At 42.5% G+C, this 20,905-nt stretch overlaps 2 protein-coding genes across 2 annotated transcripts in view; both read right to left on the reverse strand.

The window, feature by feature from the left end:
- Positions 1 to 1,076: 1,076 nt before the first annotated feature.
- Positions 1,077 to 4,384, reverse strand: VENTX (VENT homeobox). Its single transcript, XM_033148067.1, has 3 exons — positions 4,076 to 4,384; positions 2,379 to 2,617; positions 1,077 to 2,056 (listed from the first exon to the last, which is right to left on the reverse strand). The coding sequence occupies exons 1-3, from the start codon at positions 4,344 to 4,346 to the stop codon at positions 1,733 to 1,735; spliced, it is 834 nt and encodes a 277-aa protein (XP_033003958.1). The 5' UTR covers positions 4,347 to 4,384; the 3' UTR covers positions 1,077 to 1,732.
- Positions 4,385 to 16,758: 12,374 nt separating this feature from the next.
- Positions 16,759 to 20,905, reverse strand: part of KNDC1 (kinase non-catalytic C-lobe domain containing 1) — a 69,317-nt gene continuing 65,170 nt past the window's right edge. The window contains exons 27-30 of the mRNA XM_033149324.1: positions 19,567 to 19,689; positions 19,368 to 19,427; positions 17,493 to 17,650; positions 16,759 to 17,251 (exon numbers count right to left, since the gene is read on the reverse strand). Of these exons, the coding sequence (XP_033005215.1) occupies positions 17,020 to 17,251; positions 17,493 to 17,650; positions 19,368 to 19,427; positions 19,567 to 19,689 (573 nt within the window). The 3' untranslated portion in view covers positions 16,759 to 17,019. The remainder of the gene's footprint in view (positions 17,252 to 17,492; positions 17,651 to 19,367; positions 19,428 to 19,566; positions 19,690 to 20,905) is intronic.

The raw sequence follows: 20,905 nt of genomic DNA on the forward strand, positions 1-20,905 counted from the left end.
GCAGCAGCTCTCCAGGATTTCAGGACTTCCCCAGTCCTACCTAAAGTTGCTAGGCACTAAATCCAGGACCTTCTGCATGCAAAGCATTTGCTCTACCACTGAGCTATAGCCCTATTAACCTGAGAAAACGCCCCATTGGACTCGATGGAATTTGTTTCTGAGTAGACATGAATAGGCCTGCCCTGCAAATTACAAAGAAGCACACTATAAACCCCTATTCTGTAATGTGGGGAATAATATTGATCTACCTTGCAGGGCTGTTGTAGTCACTTGAGTATAAAAGTAGTACTATATAAATGTCTAGTATAATAAGGATTTTATAAAAATGCAACGTGGCAAGTTCCCTCCATCTTCATCTGCTACTTGGGGAACAATAACCTGGACTGGGGTCTCCTTTTCAGCCTTTCTGGAGGCCCCATGACCATGGGGATCAGAGCCAGGGGAACACACAGGCAGAGGAACAAGTGAATGTTACCTTTGTGCATTAGGCTAGTCTCTGCACATACACACAGAGACCTCTTTCCTCCATCCAGGGAAGCAAAAAACATGATCAGAGTTCATAGACACATTCCAGCCAGGCAAAAACAGCAAAGGAATGTGCCAAATATGGTTGGGGAGAGGATGTGTGACTAGGGATGGGGTGAGGCCTTGGGGAAAGTTCCAAGCGCCAGAGGGGTCTGGAGGCACATTTTGCCCATGGATCTTGTTTACAGGATTGTTGTTAGCGTTACAACTAGGTAATTCATGTGAAGCACTACACAAATGTTAAAATTATATAGCTGCTTTTTTTTAAAAAAAAACCAAAATGAATGCACTGCTTGACTGTAATAAAACCTCTTAAGTGGTTTACCCAACAAAATTAAAATTAAAATTCTAGGTATTTTAAAAATATTCGAAAGGGCATTTATGGAATAATGCAATCCCACAAATAAAGTGTTCCCATGCTGTTATGGGATCTATATACCAATAGTATATATCTGATGAATTCTGCACATGCATACATCTTTACAAAAATAAATGGTTACAGTTATTTTCTGTATTTGATATTGCAAAAAAAAGTCCAATCCTCACCCCACCCCCCAGATAAAAACATACCTATTAATGCAGAAAGCATTTTGAATTAGCTTATGGCTTACATCTTATCATAAAGAGCAATATATTGATAAAGTACAATATATTGCACTGCAAACACAGACAACTTTATCAGTGGGTTGTGAATGAACACCAGAATTTTATGGCACATCAATGTTCTCAGGGTCACCCTTACAAAGAAGTAAGTTAATCACAGTGTTTAACATCTCTCTGATGCTATTATTGCACAACTCTCCGAACAACACATTATCAAGCCCTAAATCAAGCATAAGCTGATCTTGCTAAATCGATCACAGGAGATGGGCTCTTGTCTAATTTTATATCAGGCTTCTCCAGATGTTGCTGTTCTGCCCAATGGCATGGCCTAAATTTAAGATGCAGCTTGAAGTTGGTCTGTGTGAAGCCCTCGTTTAAATGTCAAAACCCAGTAAGGTCTTGCTGAATGAATTAGCTTTTTTGGGGGGAACACATTGTAGTTATTTATTTTCACCCCACTTTCCCATTCTCCCATTTATATCTCTGTGCAAAATATATTCAAAACCTATGTATCCAGGGATCTCGTTAGCTATAAATACAGCTCTGGAAGAGCAAACTTTAGTGCAAATCCTTCTGTGGGTCAGCAGTATCATTGATGATTGACTCAGAGGGGCAGGAAGACAGTTCTAGGGTCCTGACATCCTACAAAGTAGGGCATGGGCATTGGCCAGAGAGCACCAGGTGGCCCTCCAGAGTTGCTTCTAGGATCCAGAGTCAGAGCTGGCATTGGAGGGAAGGGGATGCCAGAAGGAACAGCTTCCCTCCCAGCGAAAGTCTGCTGGTGTGGAGAGTAAACATAGGACACAGGCCCACTTTGAGGTGCAAAAGGGAGGGGGCTGTAAAATGGCACTCCGTGCAAGGGTTCAGGTCTCATCTCCTGCCACTGACGCTTCATTTTCATCCGCCGGTTCTGGAACCAAGTCTTGATCTGTGGATAGGAGAGAGAGAGAGAGAGCATAAGTGGATGAACTAATACATTGGTCAACAGAGCATTTCTCCCTCACTTTATGTTGAAATCATTCTGCTTCTTTAAAATTTCCCAAATCACCATGTAATTTCCAGATTGTCTTTGGGGGGGGGGACCTTGAACCTCACGATGAAGTAAAGGCATGATATAAAATGTAGTAAAAATTGTTTAAAGTTAACTAGAAGTCAGTCAAGGAAATTATCTCATGCACACATCCATACCCACCTGCCTCCCCAAAAGTAGCTTAGATTATTTTATTGTCTTTTACTCTCTGGTCGCTTACCTGAACTTCGGAGAGTTTCATCTTACTGGCCAGTTTGCGTCTCTCTGCGGCGCCCAAGTACCTGTGACGCTTAAAGGAGTTCTCCAAGGTGCTGATCTGCTCCACGCTGAAAGCGGTGCGCAAGCGGCGGCTGTTAGTGCTTCTACTGCCGCTGCTCTCTTCTGGGGTCTGGCCCTCCGAGAGGCTCCCTTCGCTGCCCTCCGTTGCACTCCACGTCCGCTTGGGAGCCTCAGACTCCTCTGGCAGAAAGAAGAGACAAAAGCCAGATGGTCAGGGACATGCCCACCGTGGAAATCAATAGCGGGTAGGTTAGGATAAAGGAACACATTTCCCATGTTGGGAGAGATTTGAGGTTTTATCTCCCCCAAATCCTAGGGCAGTAGGCTGGGCTCAGCTATTTCCGGCTCACCACGGCTACATGCATGTCTAATAAAAAAAAAAATAGCTCCATTGCACGGAAGAGAAGTTACTCCCAATATATGTGTATCGGATTGCAGTTTTAGCGCCGTTCGTTCACAGCACCGGGAAACACTTGCCATTATCCTCCATTTTATTTTGCTCTATCAATCGCTCTCTTTGAAAACCCCGAACTATTTCACAATAAAAACATCAATAGCAACATACACAAGCGACTTCTAGGCCAATGCAGAGAAGACAGGGGTGGGGGTGGGGAGATCTCCACTTTAAAGACTTGTTAAAAGAGTAAGGACTTCAATAGATGCCGAAAAGATAATAAAAAGAGGCGACCGACTGATGGGAGGCATTTGCAAAGTGTCTGAACCGCCACACCAACAGTCGCGATTCCCTTACTCCTGAGGAGCTCGTTGATAAGAGCATGAGACTTTTAATCTCAAGAGTCGTGGTTTCGAGCTCTACGTTGGGCCAAATGACCCTCAACTCAATGATTCTATGATTCCTACACCTGAGCTTGCCATTCGATGTAAGAGTTTCACCTGGGTGATTAATTCTTACAGAGCTCGGTAGGACTTCCCGCACAGGATCGGGATATATTTCAGCCAGGTCTTCCTCCGCAAAGTTGGCTTTTAGTTGACAGATAAAGGTGGAAACACAGGCCACTAATTCACGTGGAAAGAAGGACTCGGATGGGTTTTGGGGAAAGCGGCTTGCGATCAATGGTTCTCGCAGCTCGGCCGGGAAGCAAAGCATCTGATCAGTAGCCGGGAAACCGGAAAATAGTAAGTGGCCTATACTCCATTCCGTACTCGATTGTTAGGAAAACCAATCCAGTGTCTCGCCTCCCATTATTAATGCTGACGCCGCCTTCCCAACCTCCTAGGCTTTCGAACCAGCGTCCCCAGAAAAACCCCTTCGCGCCCCGACGGGCAATATTCCCCACGCTGGAAGGGGAATTCCCCAAAGTTGCATTATTTAGTCGGAAAAAAACAACAGCAGGGGCACTTGCTTCCGAGGAATTGTGAGTTTAGAAACCTGGAGATCAATGGAAAAGACCTACAAAGACAATTAGAGCTGTGCTGGATCAGGCCAGCGGGCCAGCAAATCCGGCTTCTGGTTGTAACAGTAGCCAACCAGATGACCACGGGAAGCTCAACAGCGTTCTCCACAGCTCCGTTTCCCAGCAGCTGGTATCAATCAGGACACAAATTGGAAGCAGAGTATAGTGAAGGCAAGTTGATAGCCTCTCCTCCATGAATCGGAGCCTGCTAGAGAAGTAGTACCTGCTGAAGTCGAGGAGGAATCCACTTTCTTCTGGAGCGAAGGGAGATGTTCAGAAGGTGGTTCGTGGCCCCTGGGAACGACTTTCCCCCCGACCGGGCTTCGTTCTCTCCCGGCAGGCCGGCAGTTAGACGGAGGCTCTCCCTGCTGGGTCCGGATGCCGTCGGGGAAGGCCGAAGACGCGGCTGGGCTGACTCCTTCCCTGCTCCGGGCGTGGTTGGTGGATTGGCTGCTCTGGGAGAGCCACTCCACCGAGAAGGGAGCCTTGGTCATGGCGCGCTTGCCGTCGGGGGTTAGACGAGCCCGGGTCCTGTGCGAGAGCGTTCGATGAGCCGAAGCCTTTGGACGCGCAGGCCGCGACGCGCATCTTACCTTATATGGGGCGCCCCCAAGCAAACAGCGACGGGGGCAAACACGACATCAAAGGCCAGATAAGTACCGGCTCATTATCATCAGGCCTCCCCGACAAAAGAGGCTGTTCGCACATTTTCCAAAGCCCTGGTAGGGCTGGCTCCACCGTGTCTGCGGAGAGATCATTTCATTGGATTGTAAGCGATTTACAGGACTTGTCACATCCTTTACCGTCTATGCAAATGTTCGTTTACTGCCCGACTCGATTGAAGGAGGCTTCAAAAGGCAACCGGGGAATTTCAATACCCCGCGCTCGGAGCAACGGCCATTTCTTTTTTCTTTCTTTTTTGTTCAAATACACATTTCGGAGAAAAACGGGCCTGGATATCATTTGCCGTCTTCTTCAGACTGGAATGAAGACCCATTTCAGAGTGTATTTCCTTAAAGAGCTGCCAGGGTCGTAAAATGGATGTCAGAGAAGGCAAAGGTGAGCTTTAATGGGGGAAAGAAGCATCGTCGGTTGTTGCTGTTCGATCAGAAATAAGCGTTTTCCATTTAGTATAGCAGGGCCAGGTAAGCTACATTTTTTGCTGGACCCGCAAGATCCAAAAGGCCCTTCCAATGAAATAATCCAGGCAGTTGTTTTGTGTGCAAGGCCTGGCGTTCACATGCCTTCCAGGAAAACACCACTTCCTGGTTCTCCCCAAGCTGCTTCATAATTTAGAGAGGGCCAGACTAGTCTCTTTGTGCTGTCATTGTTGAACAGTTGGGAATCAGACACCCTGGCTGGTTCATTGCAGATTGCTGAGAGATCCAGGAGCAGACCCTGAGCTCCTAGACCTCTCAATCCCTGCTAACCCAAGCAATTGCAGGAGCCAGATTTTGAGATCTACAGAACTATTGCTGTGTTGGTGTCAAGGAAACCATTACTCAGCTGCTGGTTATAATTTATTACTGCCCATCTCCCTCCCTCACTCCTCTCCAAAATAACAGTTTTGCCTCTTCAAGGCACTCCATGGCTCTTCTCCCTTCTTGGTGTAACTGAATAGTGATAGCTGTTGTACTCCAAACTCCCATCAGCTCTAGCCAACATGGCCAGTGGTCAGGGATAAAGGTAAAGGGACCCCTGACCATTAGGTCCAGTCACAGATGACTCTGGGGTTGCAGTGCTCATCTCGCTTTATTGGCCGAGGAAGCCACTGTACAGCTTCCGGGTCATGTGGCCAGCATGACTAAGCCGCTTCTGGCGAACCAGAGCAGCACATGGAAATGCCGTTTACCTAGCTGCCAAAGCGGTACCTATTTATCTACTTGCACTTTTATCTATTTGCACTTTGACGTGCTTTCGAACTGCTAGTTTGGCAGGAGCAGGGACTGAGCAACAGGAGCTCACCCCATCGCGGGGATTCGAACCGCTGACCTTCTGATCAGCAAGCCCTAGGCTCTTTGGTTTAGACCACAGCGCCACCCACGTCCCTTAGTGGTCAGGGATAATTTGAGTCAAATCCTATCAACATGTAGAGTGTACTATGTTGGCGGACCCTGGGGTTAAAATGTTGGGCTCCTACGACCTGGAAGGCCAGGGTTCAAAGCCCAACTTGGCCACAAAGCTCACTGATCTGGGAGCAGTCACCAACGTTTAGCCTAAATTACTTTGCAGGGTTGTTGTGAAGGGGGAAATGAGAAGGGGGACATCATGCAGTTCACACAGAGCTCCTTGGGAGGAGAGGTGGGATAGACATCGATAAATAGGTAAATGAACAAAATTCTCTCAAACAGCCCCCAATATGGGTTATTCTGAGAGTTTGTTGCTGTCCTAAGATCACGATTTAAGATTCATGACTGGTTGGGGTTTTGAACCTAGGACACTGCCAGTCCTGCTTTACACCATGTTGACTTTGCCAGGTACCTGTAGTAGTGAAAAGGGCAGGCCATAGTTTGTGTGTTCAGATATGCAGTAACATAATATAGAGACAGAAAATTCTTAAATTGGCATTTTGGTTAATTCTCTGCCAACAAGGTTTGGTGTTCAGGAGAACAGCAGGGAGAGAATGAAAAACATATTAAAGCAGTTTAGAAGGAATACAGATTAACATTTGCCCAATGTTTACTTGTGTGATCTGCACACAATCACTCGGTTTCAGCTCTCTGAGTTTATACAGATAGGTCAACTAGTTTGGGTTGAGTTTTCTCACTTTGGGGTTGCTTAGCTCAGTGTTTTTCAACCTTTTTTGGGCAAAGGCACACTTGTTTCATGAAAAAAAATCACGAGGCACACCACCATTAGAAAATGTTAAAAAATTTAACTCTGTGCCTAGCCTATATTGACTATATATAAAGTAATTCTCTTGAATTTTTCAATTTTTCCCACGGCACACCAGGCAACATCTCGCGGCACACTGGTGTGCCGCGGAACAGTGGTTGAAAAACACTGGCTTAGCTAGCCATGCCATCCAAACAAGTGCTCAGGAGGGTTTTTACTAGTTGTTGTTTTAATGTTTGCCCCATCTCCATGCATTAAAGGGAGCTTTTTGTCACAACACTGTGAATTCTAGCTACACAGAAAGTCACTGAGAGCCGGGCGTTCTTAAACTTGTTGACTACAATGGCCTTAAAGCATGTCTCATTCTAGGTGAGATTGTGCCTGATTCTGTGTGAGGTGGTGGTACAGATGTTTAGTAAAACCATCTGTAGCCAGCCTCTTGAGTTGACATGCCAAGTAGATCTGAGAAACTTTTCAAAGTTTAGCACCTGAACAGAAATCTCTGAAAACAAGGAGGGATAGATCTGTATCTGTAGATATATGGCATTTAAATACATAGTGATTTGCATACATTATGTAAGCATTGCTTACAATAGCCCTAGAAGATACTATAATCCCTGCAGTGTCGACTGGCTTCAGTCTTTTGTGATCTACTCTCCCCCACTCTAAACAGAATTCTCCTGGTGCATTACACAAATTAGCTCGACAAAGCACCAGTGTTTATGTGGGATTTCTTTAACAGTTAAGGCAATAACTTAATCTGTGTTAGTGATGCTTAACAATATTAAGTAATGCCCTTCTGGATTCAATCAAGGCCCACCCTTTCTTTGGAAGACTCCCCACGAAGCAACAGGAGGTAGGTGGCTCCACTGGCGGAGGAAGAGGAGTGCGGGGGAGTAAAAGGGCACATTCCCAGCAAGAGCAATCAGGGAGGACACAAAGTAGGACTGGGTTATGGGTGAGAAGGTGGTGTGGCCTAGGGAGAGTCCTGAGGGCCGGAGAGAAAGGCCCAGAGGGCCATTTTTGGTTTCCAGGCCTGAGGTTCCCCACCCCTGCCATAAACCAATTGTTCACAAGGGCTATTGAAGTGCCAATATATTATCCTGGTCTGTAGAGACTGGCAGATAGGCATCTGGTTCCCTAGATGGCAAAGATAGGATCATTTAAATGATTGTTCACCAGCACTTAGAGCACCTTGCGAAGTCAATACTTTTGGTCTCAGCAAATGTCAACAGCAATAAAAACAAATAAACCCAGCCCATATTCCTGGAGGGGCTTAAATGACACCGTTGACCTGCAGACAAACAGCTGCTTTGTCCAAATTTGTATTCTATTTTGCATTGTGGATCCGAGCCTAACGCCTTTTCTCTCTGAGCAATTCAGAAAGACTGACAAATGGAGCTTGCTCAGGACCACCTGATTGCCATGACATTGTTTAGAAAGGAATTTCCCCCTCAGGTCAATGTAAGAAGGGGCCAAACTGATCAATGACTATTTTTAGGGTTTGCTCAGGTGGGACCTTTTGCTAAGGTCTGGCAACTCTTGTGTCTGATCTTTGGAGCTGGTGTCCTCATTCCGCCCGCCCCCCATCCTAACACAGCGTAACTCTCTTCAGTCCTACAGCATTATCCTGTTTCAGACTGCCTAATTCCTTATCCTGCACCTTGATCACTGAGATCCTCCAATGGTAGTTCCTCACCCTCCTGAGGTTTGGCCAGCCATTGCCCGGAACTGAGCCTTTAATGTGGCAGACCCTGCCCTTTGGAACTCCTTGCCAATAGAAAGTCAGCAGGAGGCACCCGTACTTTCTTTCAGACAGGCCTTAAGAATGTGGTTTTTTTTATTGATGTATGATGGTCAAAGTTTTTATTTTGTACACTGCTTTCTTATATATTTTCTATGAAAATGTGGTTTATAAAAATCTAAGTAAGAATATATTTTAAAATAGGCAATTTTCTGTAGTTACCATACTTCCTGCTTGACATAGGAAACACTCACATCTACCAATGAGCAGGTCAACTTATGTTGAAGAGACAGGTAGGTAGCCGTATTGGTCTGCCATAGTCAAAACAAAATAAAATAAAAAATTCCTTCCAGTAGCACCTTAGAGACCAACTAAGTTTGTTCTTGGTATGAGCTTTTGTGTGCATGCACACTTCTTCAGAGATGTGAAGAAGTGTGCATGCACATGAAAGCTCATACCAAGAACAAACTTAGTTGGTCTCTAAGGTGCTACTGGAAGGAATTTTTTATTTTATGTTGAAGTGGTCCGTGCTGTTGCTTTTACACACACATACCTACCCATTTTTCTTACAATTATATTGAGGGGGCAAGCAGATGGGCACATGTGTACGAGAAATATGCAAAGAGCAACAAAACAAAAGGTGTAAAATCAGAGTCAGAAAAACATGCTGTAACCTGGACAAGGCGTTGGAAACTGCCACCTAGTGGACAAAGCACAACATTGCAAATGAGTGTGCCAGTTTGCAGCGTTGTTAACTCCAGGCTGTGGGAATGTTGAGGGATGTGGGAGAGAATATATTGTTTTAGATATCCTATCCCAACTTGCGTTTACAAGCTCGATAATATCAGCAGAGCTAACATTCCCTTTTTACCTCACACGCACACACCTCACATGCATAGACTCGCTAGAGTCATAAAAATGTTGTCCTGGTGTCTTCCCCTTTTGATCCCTCTTTCAATAAGACACTTCACAGTCTTCGATCAAGTGAAAAACGTTTACTCACAAGTAATCATCTAGTCACACATAGGATCCTAGAGGCAGGCTTAAAAGTTGCTAAACAATATACATGTGGTGACTTTCTCCTTATGAGAGAAAGTCCCCCTTTTCTACTTGGCCTAGTGCCAACGGTACATTTTTAGTAATGCTGCTTTTAAACTGTCAGAGAGAGAGATCAACACGACAACTGACAATAGACAAAATGGAGCCCGGCCTGAGCTACAGTTGGCCACTCCCAACTGTAGAGTTCCATATAAGGAAGTTTTGTCTCAGTCCAGGAAGACAGGAAGTTCCGGCTTGAGGACTGAGACAACCTTCTAGAAAAAGTTGGGTTTGACTGCCCCTGTTCTTTTTACATCCCACACAGGCCAACGGTGGAGTGCTCACAAACACATTAAGCAAACACAAGACTGCCCAGTGAACTAATATTTGTGCTTGCCAATGTGGTGCCTTTCACTATTGCGGTCAAACTTAGCTTAGTGAAATATTACACGAGAGCCATTCCCTGTTTATTTTTAACTCTGCTTTCCACAAATTAATTGCTCATCCATCACAAACTGAGTGAGCCAGAACATAAATCTCCAGCACATTCTGGTGACTGAGAAGAGTCCTGCTTTTTATCTCCCTCCCCAAATGTTGTCAGGATTTAATGGGACACGTGGCTTCTCTAAACCTAGAGAGGAGGCGCTAAACTACAGGTTCCATAGGACTTAAGAACATCATAAAGACTTTTTATTAGTTGTTATTGCGGACTCAGTGCTTTTAAAACCAACATTTTCACCACTGGGATGACTCACAATTTAATATGGAGTTAAGCACACTTAGGCTCCTTTTATTTCAGTGAGACTTGAATGTGCATGGATCTCATCTTTTGCCATGTCAATTGATGGACACTCCTACGCATGTCTACTCATCTGGTGCTACTGTGGCCTGTGCAGGCAACTGTCTGGTCCCTACTTGTGACAGGAGTAGACTTGGGGTCTAGAATGTGGCAGGCTGCTTGATAGCTGGATGTGTCTTGCTGAAGAAGGCTGGTCCCAGTTTTTGTCTCTTCCATCTCATGGTTACGGGTTGCAACCATTTTAGGCGCGTCCAACTGATAATGCGATTGCCACCGTGTGAGTCCTTTTGGACCCGGAAGAGGGGTGGAATGGGGCAGGTCTACCACCGCTATGTCCTGAAATTAAGCAGCTGTGTATGACAAAGTACTGACCTGCCACACAACACACAGCGGCTGCCATCCAACATAGACTAGTCCTAACATCCTGGTTTGGAGACAATTGTTCTATTCACAGCCATGAAAAGATTGTCTATATTAGAGAGGTGGAAGCTGTGGCCCTTCAGATGTCAGACTACAACTCCCATCAGCTCCCTCTAGCATAGGCAATGGTCAGGGATGGTGGAGTTGTAGTCTAACAGTATCTGGGGTGGCATCCAATGCCTTTGTTTCATTAGTGCAAGGATTTATGGTTGTGCAACAGAACTTTGACCGTTCCAGAGAGTTGCTGAAATCCCAGAACAGATTTAGGAGGCATGTAGAGGAGTGGGGAAAGTTTCATTGTACAACATTAAATCCTTGCACTAATGCACTTGGTGCTACTCTGGATACAAGTCCTGGTCTATATACAGTCATACCTTGGTTCTCAAACGCCTTGGTACTCTTATGTTTTGGCTCCCAAACGCTGAAAACCCAGAAGTAAGTGTTCCAGTTTTCAAACTTTTTTGGAAGCCGAACTTCCGACGCAGCTTCCGCTTGAGTGGAGGAAGCTCCTGCAGCCAATTGGAAGCTGCGTCTTGGTTTTCGAATGTTTCTGAAGTCAAATGGACTTCCAGAACGGATTACGTTCGAGAACTAAGATACCACTGTGTACTGCTTTGATGAGCAAATATAAGTGTCTGAGGTTTACCTCTTCCATGGTAGGGGGTAACCTAATGCAAGCCTACTGCTTTTTAAAGGAAGGCTAGAGGGCATTTGGTCTAGTGTGCTAGAGCACAATTGCTTAGGATGCATTTCTGATGCTATCAGATCATCTGAAGATCCCCTCTAGTGCCAATATTGTATTTGAACAGTTCTCGTAGAGTATGATTAATACCAGAAGAAATGTAATTCCTCTCTTCACATGGAAGGATTTATTCTAATAATGGAACATCAGGCTTTATTTTATGGCACCCTGGACATGGTACTATGTAACTTTATGATTTCTATGAAACTGAAAATACAGAAAAAGAGAGTGATTGTGATGCAGTAAAAGACTAACATATTTATTGGGGCATAAATCAGCTGAATATTTCAAACCAACCAGGACGCTCTTTATTAAATATTGGATGTGACAGAGGCTCAGGATATCGCTATTCAAAAACTACAGAGGTGCTCCAGTACCACCTTCTGGAAGAAAGTGTAATTACAAGGTACCAGGAAAAGGGGGGGGGGCAGAAGGGGGAGGGGGAAGAGACAACAGGTACTACTGAAGTCATTTTTCAATTTTTTTTAATGTTTCCAAAGAGAAACTATTTTGAAATAAATAGGATGTATCTTTCTTCTTTTACAGTTCTAGTGCCATGTTTTCTCTCTTCTGTATCATTTATCTTATTATCATCCTTTGCTACCATTTTATGCTTTAGGGGAGGGGTAGTATCTCTGGTGGGGGACATGTCATGCTCCTTCTCTGGTAGTTTGTCCACCTTTGGTTCCCACCCTGAACTCAGCTCTCACCTGTGGCCCCTAGAAGCTGTCAGCATGCGACAGCGGCCACAACCCAGGAATGGCTTTGACTGGCCAGCTAAACCAGATGGGGGTAGCCAATAGGTCAGTGAGTTAGGGACTTCCCCTGCATGCAAATACAAGCTCTGGTGGATTGAGCAGATGAGACCAAGAGTGGATCCAGTGGTGGCTTTTGCACATGCTGTAGGGGGAAGTGAGAAGCAGGTGGGTTTTGTTAACCTGGGAAGGTAGCCCATCTAGGAGAAGGAAAATTGATCCTAAACTTCCACAGCCTTTCAGGATATCTTCAAGAAAGGACAAGGGTAAAGAATCCAGGATTTATGTTGGGGTGTGTGTGTGTTGCAGCCTCCGCCCCCACCTTGGCTACGGCCATGGTAAGGAGTGAACCTAACACAAATCTGGAGTGGAGTCCCTATGACAGCTGGCCAGGTGGGGCTTACTGGCTCTGGGAGGAGGGGTGTGATTTCTCAGCTGGAGTAGGCTTGGAGCAGATGAGGTTCACCTGCCTCATCAAGCCCAGATGCTGCAATCAGCCTGCAAAGTATGAAAAGGAAGCAGAGCTGAGGTGCTATGTCTGTTCAATGGCCCATGTTGATGGACTTTGGCTCTGATGCTCCTGGATCTCTAGGGGACTATGCTTCAGTATCCTGTATCCTGACTACAGGTAGCTGCCATGTTGGTTTGCCATAGTCGAAACAAAACAAAAAAAAATTCTACTAGGTGCTACTGGAAGGAATTTTTTTTATTCTGTATTCTGACTGCTGGACTTCAGACTTGGCTACTTGGATTGACCCTGGACTGTGTTTCCTGACCTTTGGACTTTGCATGTGTGGCTTGATCCCCGGACTTGACATACTGACTTGCTGCCAGGTAGGCCAGGGGTTCAGAACACCATTAATGTTTCTAAAATGAAGCAGAAACTTCAATAGGAATAACACAAAAGCCAATGAAGATAATACAAACTAGTCATTTATTTTCATGTGGTATCATAAAAAGCAAAAATACTTGGCTTTAAAACCCTTGTTACTTTACATATTGGCTGTTTCATATAGAAATAAATTAAAAGCAATGTAAAAAAAAAGCACGTTAAATACTGGATTGGGGAAAAACAGATTTCAGTACAGTATAAGGAACCTCAAAGGAATTTCAAATATTAGATAGTCACACAAACCCAATAAAATAGGATATTATGGCTTGTCATCTGAAAATAGAGTATTTTAAAGCAAAGAATTTATTTTACACTGCAGTTAATTTAATGAGAACTCGAGCTTGATGAACTGCTTATGAAGGAGTAGCATTTTTTAATTTTTAGCTATGATGGCTTTAACTCTTTCAGATGCAATTTTCTGCTGCAAAAGATATATACAGGCAGAAAAAAGTAATTAACTTTATTGAAATGCAACAGGAAAATAGCTAATGAGAAAGTATAATACAGTACCAATCAACCTTCCTTACAGCAATGAAGTGTTCTGAGCATTGTAAAGTGGCTTCACGGCAAAACATGTGCTGGGCTTTAAAAGCATCACAACTGATGCCTTCTCATTCTTGACTGATGCAATGTAGGCACTGTAGCACTTTGACTGCCAAGAACACAGGGCAATCCAGTTATCACTGGCACCCAGAACTAGGGTGAGATATGCAAGAGCTTTAAAGAATTGAGGAGTCCAGGCACAAAGTGGGGGGGGGTAGTTATACATGCACAGCTGGCTACTGCAGTGACATAAAGTGAGAGGCAGTTGGCAGCAAAGTCCATTTCAAGGCACTTAGCTGCTCTGGCATTCTACATTAAGATGGATGGGTTCATGGATACAGAGGCTGGAATATAGATAGGAAAGAAGATTGCAAAATTGATTCCCAGGTCTCCTACTATGCAGGTCTCCGGTTACACCTAGGATTGTATGGAAAAACAATGGCTGATTCCAATTCTGAAAACAAAGCCCAGCAGTTACCAGGATCTATCTACCTCCTTAAGCACGAAACACAAGTTACTTATTAAAAAAACAATGTAAAGAGAAACACAATAGTTATCTATTAGCAAAGTTGGAGGGTAATTTTAGATGTGTTCAAGGTGTGTGTGTGTGTGGGGGAGACACACAACTGATGTTCATTTGGGTAGCATTACCTAATGGCTTGAAGGCTAAGGTCTTCCCTGTGTTTGAAGGTTGAGGATGAGCCCCACAGTGAACACCCACAGACCACAAAAATCTGAGGGGAGACTGTATTTTGGTACAGACCATGCCAACCTTTAAGATCTTCTGATGATGCCCTGCTGGTCATTCAGTAACCAGAAATGAGTATGTTGTTGTGGGGATATTTTTGATGGTGTCGCTCTCCAAGTGGACCCATTGTTTCGTCTCATCTTCTAGAATATACTGGATTATGTGGTGTACTTGGTTGGCGGTGTAATATGATTCTATGTCCTTCTGAGGAGGGGAGGTGCAGGTATTTGGGGCTTATTCTTGGCTTTTAGTGTGAGAAAATAAATGAGTACATTTTTTTCTGCCACTTCTGGAGTTGGGTTGGGTGAATCCAGACTGGGGGCGTTTGGAATAAATAGGTTAGTTTTGGGAGGATAATCATTTTGATCATGGCTATTTTGTCTGAGAGGGTGAAGTTGGTGTTGTTCCATTTCCTCAAGTCTCTGTTGATTTGTCGCCACAAGAGCTTGTAATTGTGGAAGTATAGTTTGTTGAGGTTTCTGGTTATTTGAACCCCTAGGTACCCGAATTTGGTGTGGCAGAGTTTTATCTTTGTGATGTTGGTGAATTCCTTTTGGGTATGCGGGGTGGGGGGTGTTGAAGCATATAGCCTCAGATTTTGCAAAGTTTATTTGTAGTTTATTACTTGTAAGCCCAACACCATTGCGAATGTGTTGAGTTCTTTAGTTAGGGTGGTTGCTGTGTTTATGGGGTCTGGTGTTGTGACCATCAGGTAGTCTGCTTTTATTTCCACACCCTTGACATCTGCGGCTGCTCAGAGTCGGAGAGTGAGGTGTTCCAGGGCCAAGATGAATAGGGAGGGAGATAGTGGGCATCCTTGTTTTGTGCCTCTTTGGATTGCTGTGGTATTGGAGTCCATATTGTTAATTCTGCATTTTGCAGCTAAGGTTAGCATGGTCAGCCCTGTTAGGAATCTTCCAAATTTCCTGTTCAGGTGGGTTGCAGGAGGTGTATAGGTTGGCATAAAATCCAGCAAATTCTGAAGTTATTTCTTTGGTGGAGGATATTACCGTCTTTTTTTACTGATACAGTGTATTCTTGTTTTGAGTGATTTTTTCCCCCCGCATCTGTTTGCTAATAGTCTGGAGTTCTTCCCTCCATATTTGTAAAAGCGTTGTTTAGAGTATAGGATGTTAATCATTGTTTTATTGATTTCTAGAGTCAATTTCTCTTCTTTTTTGTTCTATGAGTTTAAGGAGTTTTTTGGCTCCCGATTGTTTGTAGTGTAATGAGGGTCAAAATGTCCTGTTCTAGTTTACTAATTTTTGAGGAGGTTTGTTTTTTAAGGGGTGCCCTCTCCTTTTATGCAGGATCCTCCGATAACTGCTTTCATTGTGTCCCAGGGGGGTTGCAATGTCGCCCACATTGTTGGCCTTAAAGTAGTTTTGGAGAGTTTTCAAGAGACTCTTTCTAGCTAGTTGGTTGGTGTTTAGGATGAGGCTGAAGAACCATGATGGGGTAGTTTGTGCTTCCTCTCCTATTTTGAGGGTAGCTTCTACTGGGGCGTGGTCTGTGATTTGAATGTTACCAATGTTTGTTGTTTCTACCAGGGGGAATCAGGCTTGTGTGAGCAGAATGCTGTCCAGTCTGGACACTGAGTTGGAGCTTTATTGAGGTTCTGAAATTCTGGCCTGCCTTGCTTGATTGTGCCCCAAGTGAAGACATCAACGAGGGTAAGCAAAGTCAATCCATTGTTTTGATGCCTGTTGTATAGGAAACATCCCTGTTGATGAGGTAACCAGGCTAACGATCCATATTTTGCCATGTTGTGAAATTTATGTTATTGCAGTGCAGTGTGGCAAAAACAAAAGGGTATTGGCCTGGTTGGCTTGTTAACAGGGATGTGTTCTTCTCCCCCCAAAAAATCCATTCAGAGCAAGGGATAGGCCTGCAAAAACATACTTTCACCCCCTTTTGTAAGGTCCTTTGAAAGGTCACCAAAGGGGAGACTCATGTAATGGCTTGAATAAGCTTTTAGCAGAAAGCATCAAAATGCCTTTTTGGCACAGCATTCATTTTCAAGTGAAATCTTGAATAAAATTACCTCTTCAATAGGCTCTGAAAGTAGAATGGGGCCAGTTCAAAGAACATTGGTGGGTAATGAGTTCATTGTTGTTTGGAAAGGGAATAGTTGAGACAATTACAAGCCTTACTGAAATGTAGAGATAGTATACTGGCCTTCCTTTTCCACATTTAGCACCTCTTCCTCATTCTATGATAGATAGAAATAACTCATATTGCAAGAGATCAGTTTGTTTTTCCTAAAGGAAAAGCAAAAGCAAATCTCAACCAAAAATTAATATACCTCCTCCTGACAAGATAATAAATACTCAAACTTGATATAAATATAGCACTCATATTCTCCAATAAACTCCACTGTTCAGACAAAATTAAAACAAAACAATAAGGACTTAATATTTAATTTCCTCACATGACACGCAGCTTTTACAAATTCACATGAGGGCAACTTGCTATTTGACAAGTGAGCAACACAGTAGGAATATTGCCCCTTTTGCTTAGTGTTCGGATTTTTCAAACAGAAACATTCATAAATAGAGCTCAGTCACTGCTGAGATGATACATTTATGGAACAATTACTACAAAAAGTAAATTATTTAAACCTTTAAAAATTGAGGATGAAATATAAGCAGTTATTGAAACATTGCCTTCATCCTATGTAGTGTGTCCTGGATTTTCCGAGACTGCTTTTCAGCTGGTATCTGGTAAAAGTTGGCAAAGTTGTCTGCTGCTAAGGCAGAGATGTCTGCATCACTAAAAGATGCTATTCTGTGTCTTAAGAAAGACTGCAGCCGGTGATCTGGAGAGAACAAGTAGTGGTTTTCTTGCAGTGCATGAATCTGGCTCACAACTTTCGCAATGTTTCTGAACAAAACAAATAAAAAATAACGAAGTGAGTTAGTTTCCCAGCTGATAAAGGACAGAAAAGACTAATGTTTATATAATAAATATTTTTAGGTAGACCCACACAAGACATTATACAATAAAATCATACCATGTCAACTCTTTTTACCTTTAGTGAGATGCCAAAATACTGAATGTACTATTAAGGTTTTCATTGTTCTATATTGGTTTGTGAAGAATTTTGTGGCATAAGTAAGATTACCTAAGTTTAGTCCATTTATATGTCCCATTTCTCATCGTAAATCCTCCAGTTTCAAGCTGCTGAACATGCATTGCCAGAACATGGGCTGATGGAATTGTTGGTGAAGTCTTAAATCTCTCTCCTTCCATTAAACACAAGCTGTCACTTTTTAAAAACACCTGGTATAATTTGTATAGATACATATGCAGACACGTTAGTACATGGCATAAAAGATCAATCTGATGGGGGCTTTAGGGCACTGTACAGAACATGCCCAGTGCAACAATAGTGCAGATGAGTAAATTATGTGAAGCTTAACTTGAGTAAGAGATTGGTATGACACAGCCTGGAAACTTACTTGCTAGACCTCAGTCTACAAAGCTTCATCTCCAGTCAGTTGCACCTGGACAGGGCAATGTAACATCTTAAACAATTGAATACCTATTTCATTGGAACCGAGGTTCCTCTGGAATGTATTTCAGAAACTCTAGTCAGGCCAAGAGAATTACTAGATTTTCCACAAGAAGCACTTCTGGATTTAGGAAGCCAGAGTCCAGGGGGCAAAGTTAGTGGTTAAGACAACTACTTCTGTTTACAAGTTAAAGATTATTATCAGCAAACCCCTATGCATGTCTAGTCAGAAATAATCCCAATTAGTTTCAGTAGGACTTAGCTCCAGATATGTGTATTAGACAACATACAGGTGAAACTCAAAAAAGTAGAATATCGTGGAAAAGTCCATTTATGTAAGCAATTGTTTTCATTAGCTACTGGAGTTTAATATATGAGATAGACTCATGACATGCAAAGCGAGATATGTCAAGCCTTTGTTTGTTATAATTGTGATGATTATGGCATACAGCTGATGAAAACCCCAAAGTTGAGATTGCATGTCATGAGTCTATCTTGTATATTAGTTCAGTGTTTTTCAACCTTTTTTGGGCAAAGGCACACTTGTTTCATGAAAAAAATCACGAGGCACACCACCATTAGAAAATGTTAAAAAAATTAACTCTGTGCCTATATTGACTATATATAAAGTAATTTTTCAATTTTTCCCACGGCACACCAGGCAACATCTGGCGGCACACAGTGGTTGAAAAACACTGTATTAGTTTCACCTTTTAAGTTGAATTACTGAAAGAAACGAACCTTTCCACGATATTCTAATTTTTCGAGTTTCACCTGTACAATTGTTTGACCTTCTCAGTTATACTGAATCTAGTAAGATAAAAGCTACTAGGAAACAAAGGTAGGGATTCCTTTCCTGAATGAATTTCCAATTCCTCCACCAATCACTATCCAGAATTTGTGAATGTTCTTTCTAGCAAAGAATTTGAAAATGAGTTATCTTGAGGGACAGGTAAAACCAATCAGCGGGGGCAAAGAACGAAAAGCATTGTTCAGAAGATAAGAGGCTCTAGCTCTGACTAGGGAAATCTGGTTTAAATTCCCCCATAATCATGAAGGCTCACTGTTTGAGAAAGTCTCACCTAGGATCACAAGATTGTAGAGAGGATAAAAGAGGAAACCCGAGCTTCTTGGGAGTAATACTGGGACAAGTGTAAAATGTAAAATAAATAAATATTGTGCTAAACATAATGTGCTAGAGCCACATTAAGTCTCACTGATTTCAATGGAACTTAATTTAAACTAACCAATTCTGGATCCAACCTAATTGGCACAATCCAAAATTAGAGGTATGCAAGTTCCATTGCTTTCTGCTTTCTACAGATTCCTCAAATTTCCCTAGGGGAAAAAAGTATGTACATTTTCTTACTAAAACTGGATTTGCTGGGAAGCGGAGAAGTGGTAGGAGAAGATAAAAAAGAATAACTTGAAGGTGGCTCCTGTACCTATCCACAATTCACATAAGAGATTATATTTTTGTAGTACCTCAACAGCCTTTAGTTCTTCCATTATTTCAGACACTTTAGAAGACAAGCATTTCCAAACCTTAGTGGAAAAAGTAAATTAAATAAAGTGTTAGTCCTCTGAAGCTTGGACTTTGAGCTGCAATTCAACATATTGCCTGTCCAAAATATATTATAAAACTATAATATCTGTATGAATTGCAAAGTAAATGCTTACTCACTGGTAATTGTCTCACAATGAGATTTTCCAGTCCTTTTAGGATTTGCATCGCGGTAGCAAAATTTCTTTGCTCATAGCAACATTTTGCAATGAAGAGTAATTTTGATAGCAAGTTCACCTGCATCTGGAATAAAAAAATACATATTTTACAGAATGTGCTGGTATTCAGTGCCAATGTGTGTGTGATGTATGCTTGGAAACCCTCAAATTGAGGCACCAGTAAACCTATTACTATACATACTGTTGGGCAATGAGAGAGGGCAGGGTTGTTCTAAGGAGGAAAATGAAAAACAGCTAACTGCAGAAGAACACAATGAGCGGAAATGCATTGTCTACCATCTATAAACTGGCAAAAAGGTTGACTTTTAGAGCAGACTGTATAAAATTATATAGTTATCAAATATTGCTTTACATGTTGGAAACAGGTATCATGGAACACTTGTTTCATTTACAGGTAGGTAGCCGTGTTGGTCTGCCATAGTCAAAACAAAGCAAGCAAACAAAAATTCCTTCCAGTAGCACCTTAGAGACCAGCTACCGGTAAGTTTGTTCTTGGTATGAGCTTTCGTGTGCATGCACACTTCTTCAGATACCCATCTTTTATTTTTTCATTTTGTTTTCACTTATTTCATGACATCTTTATTCTGTAAAACCCTGTATTGATCACATTTGTTACTCAACAACAGGAAAAGTGGCTGCTCTCTAATTGCTTGTTTTCTGGTTGCCAGTCAACAGCTACGTGCATTTCTGATGAATGCTATAGATAGAAACATGGAAAGCTATTGAAAGAACAGCTACCCAATTTTCCTGCTGTACACGTTGAAAAAAGAATCTAAATTATTCTTTTATTGAGGTTGATGCTATCAAAATGATATGAACAAGAATTCTCAAATTGCCAAAATGAATCAACAAATGAAATATGAAGACAGGGTGTACGGACCCCATGCCACTCTTGTGTATAATATTAAGTTATACAGCAAAGCAACCTGGCACTGGTCATATATTTTAATAATAGAAATATCTGGGATTTGGACCTACAAATCAGGGCTGCATTGGCTGAAGAACTGAGACAATACATGAATGTGCTACATAGTATGTTTTCTTTCATTAGGTTTTAAGTGTTACTTTCCATTGGTTCCTCTCATTTTCAGTGTCATGCAACACAAAGCACCATATATTAGTCGATCATCTTGAGAGGCCCCATTTTAAAAAAGAGGGGGAAGGAGTGGGGGGAAATGTGGTGTTTTTTTTTTTTTGAAAAAGGTGGATAATGTGATAGATTAAAGCATTTCCAAATTTCTGCAGAATATCAACCAGAAAGAAATTGTTAAAATTATCAG

This window comes from Lacerta agilis, chromosome 5 (genome assembly GCF_009819535.1).
Source record: "Lacerta agilis isolate rLacAgi1 chromosome 5, rLacAgi1.pri, whole genome shotgun sequence".
Lineage (NCBI taxonomy): Eukaryota > Metazoa > Chordata > Lepidosauria > Squamata > Lacertidae > Lacerta > Lacerta agilis.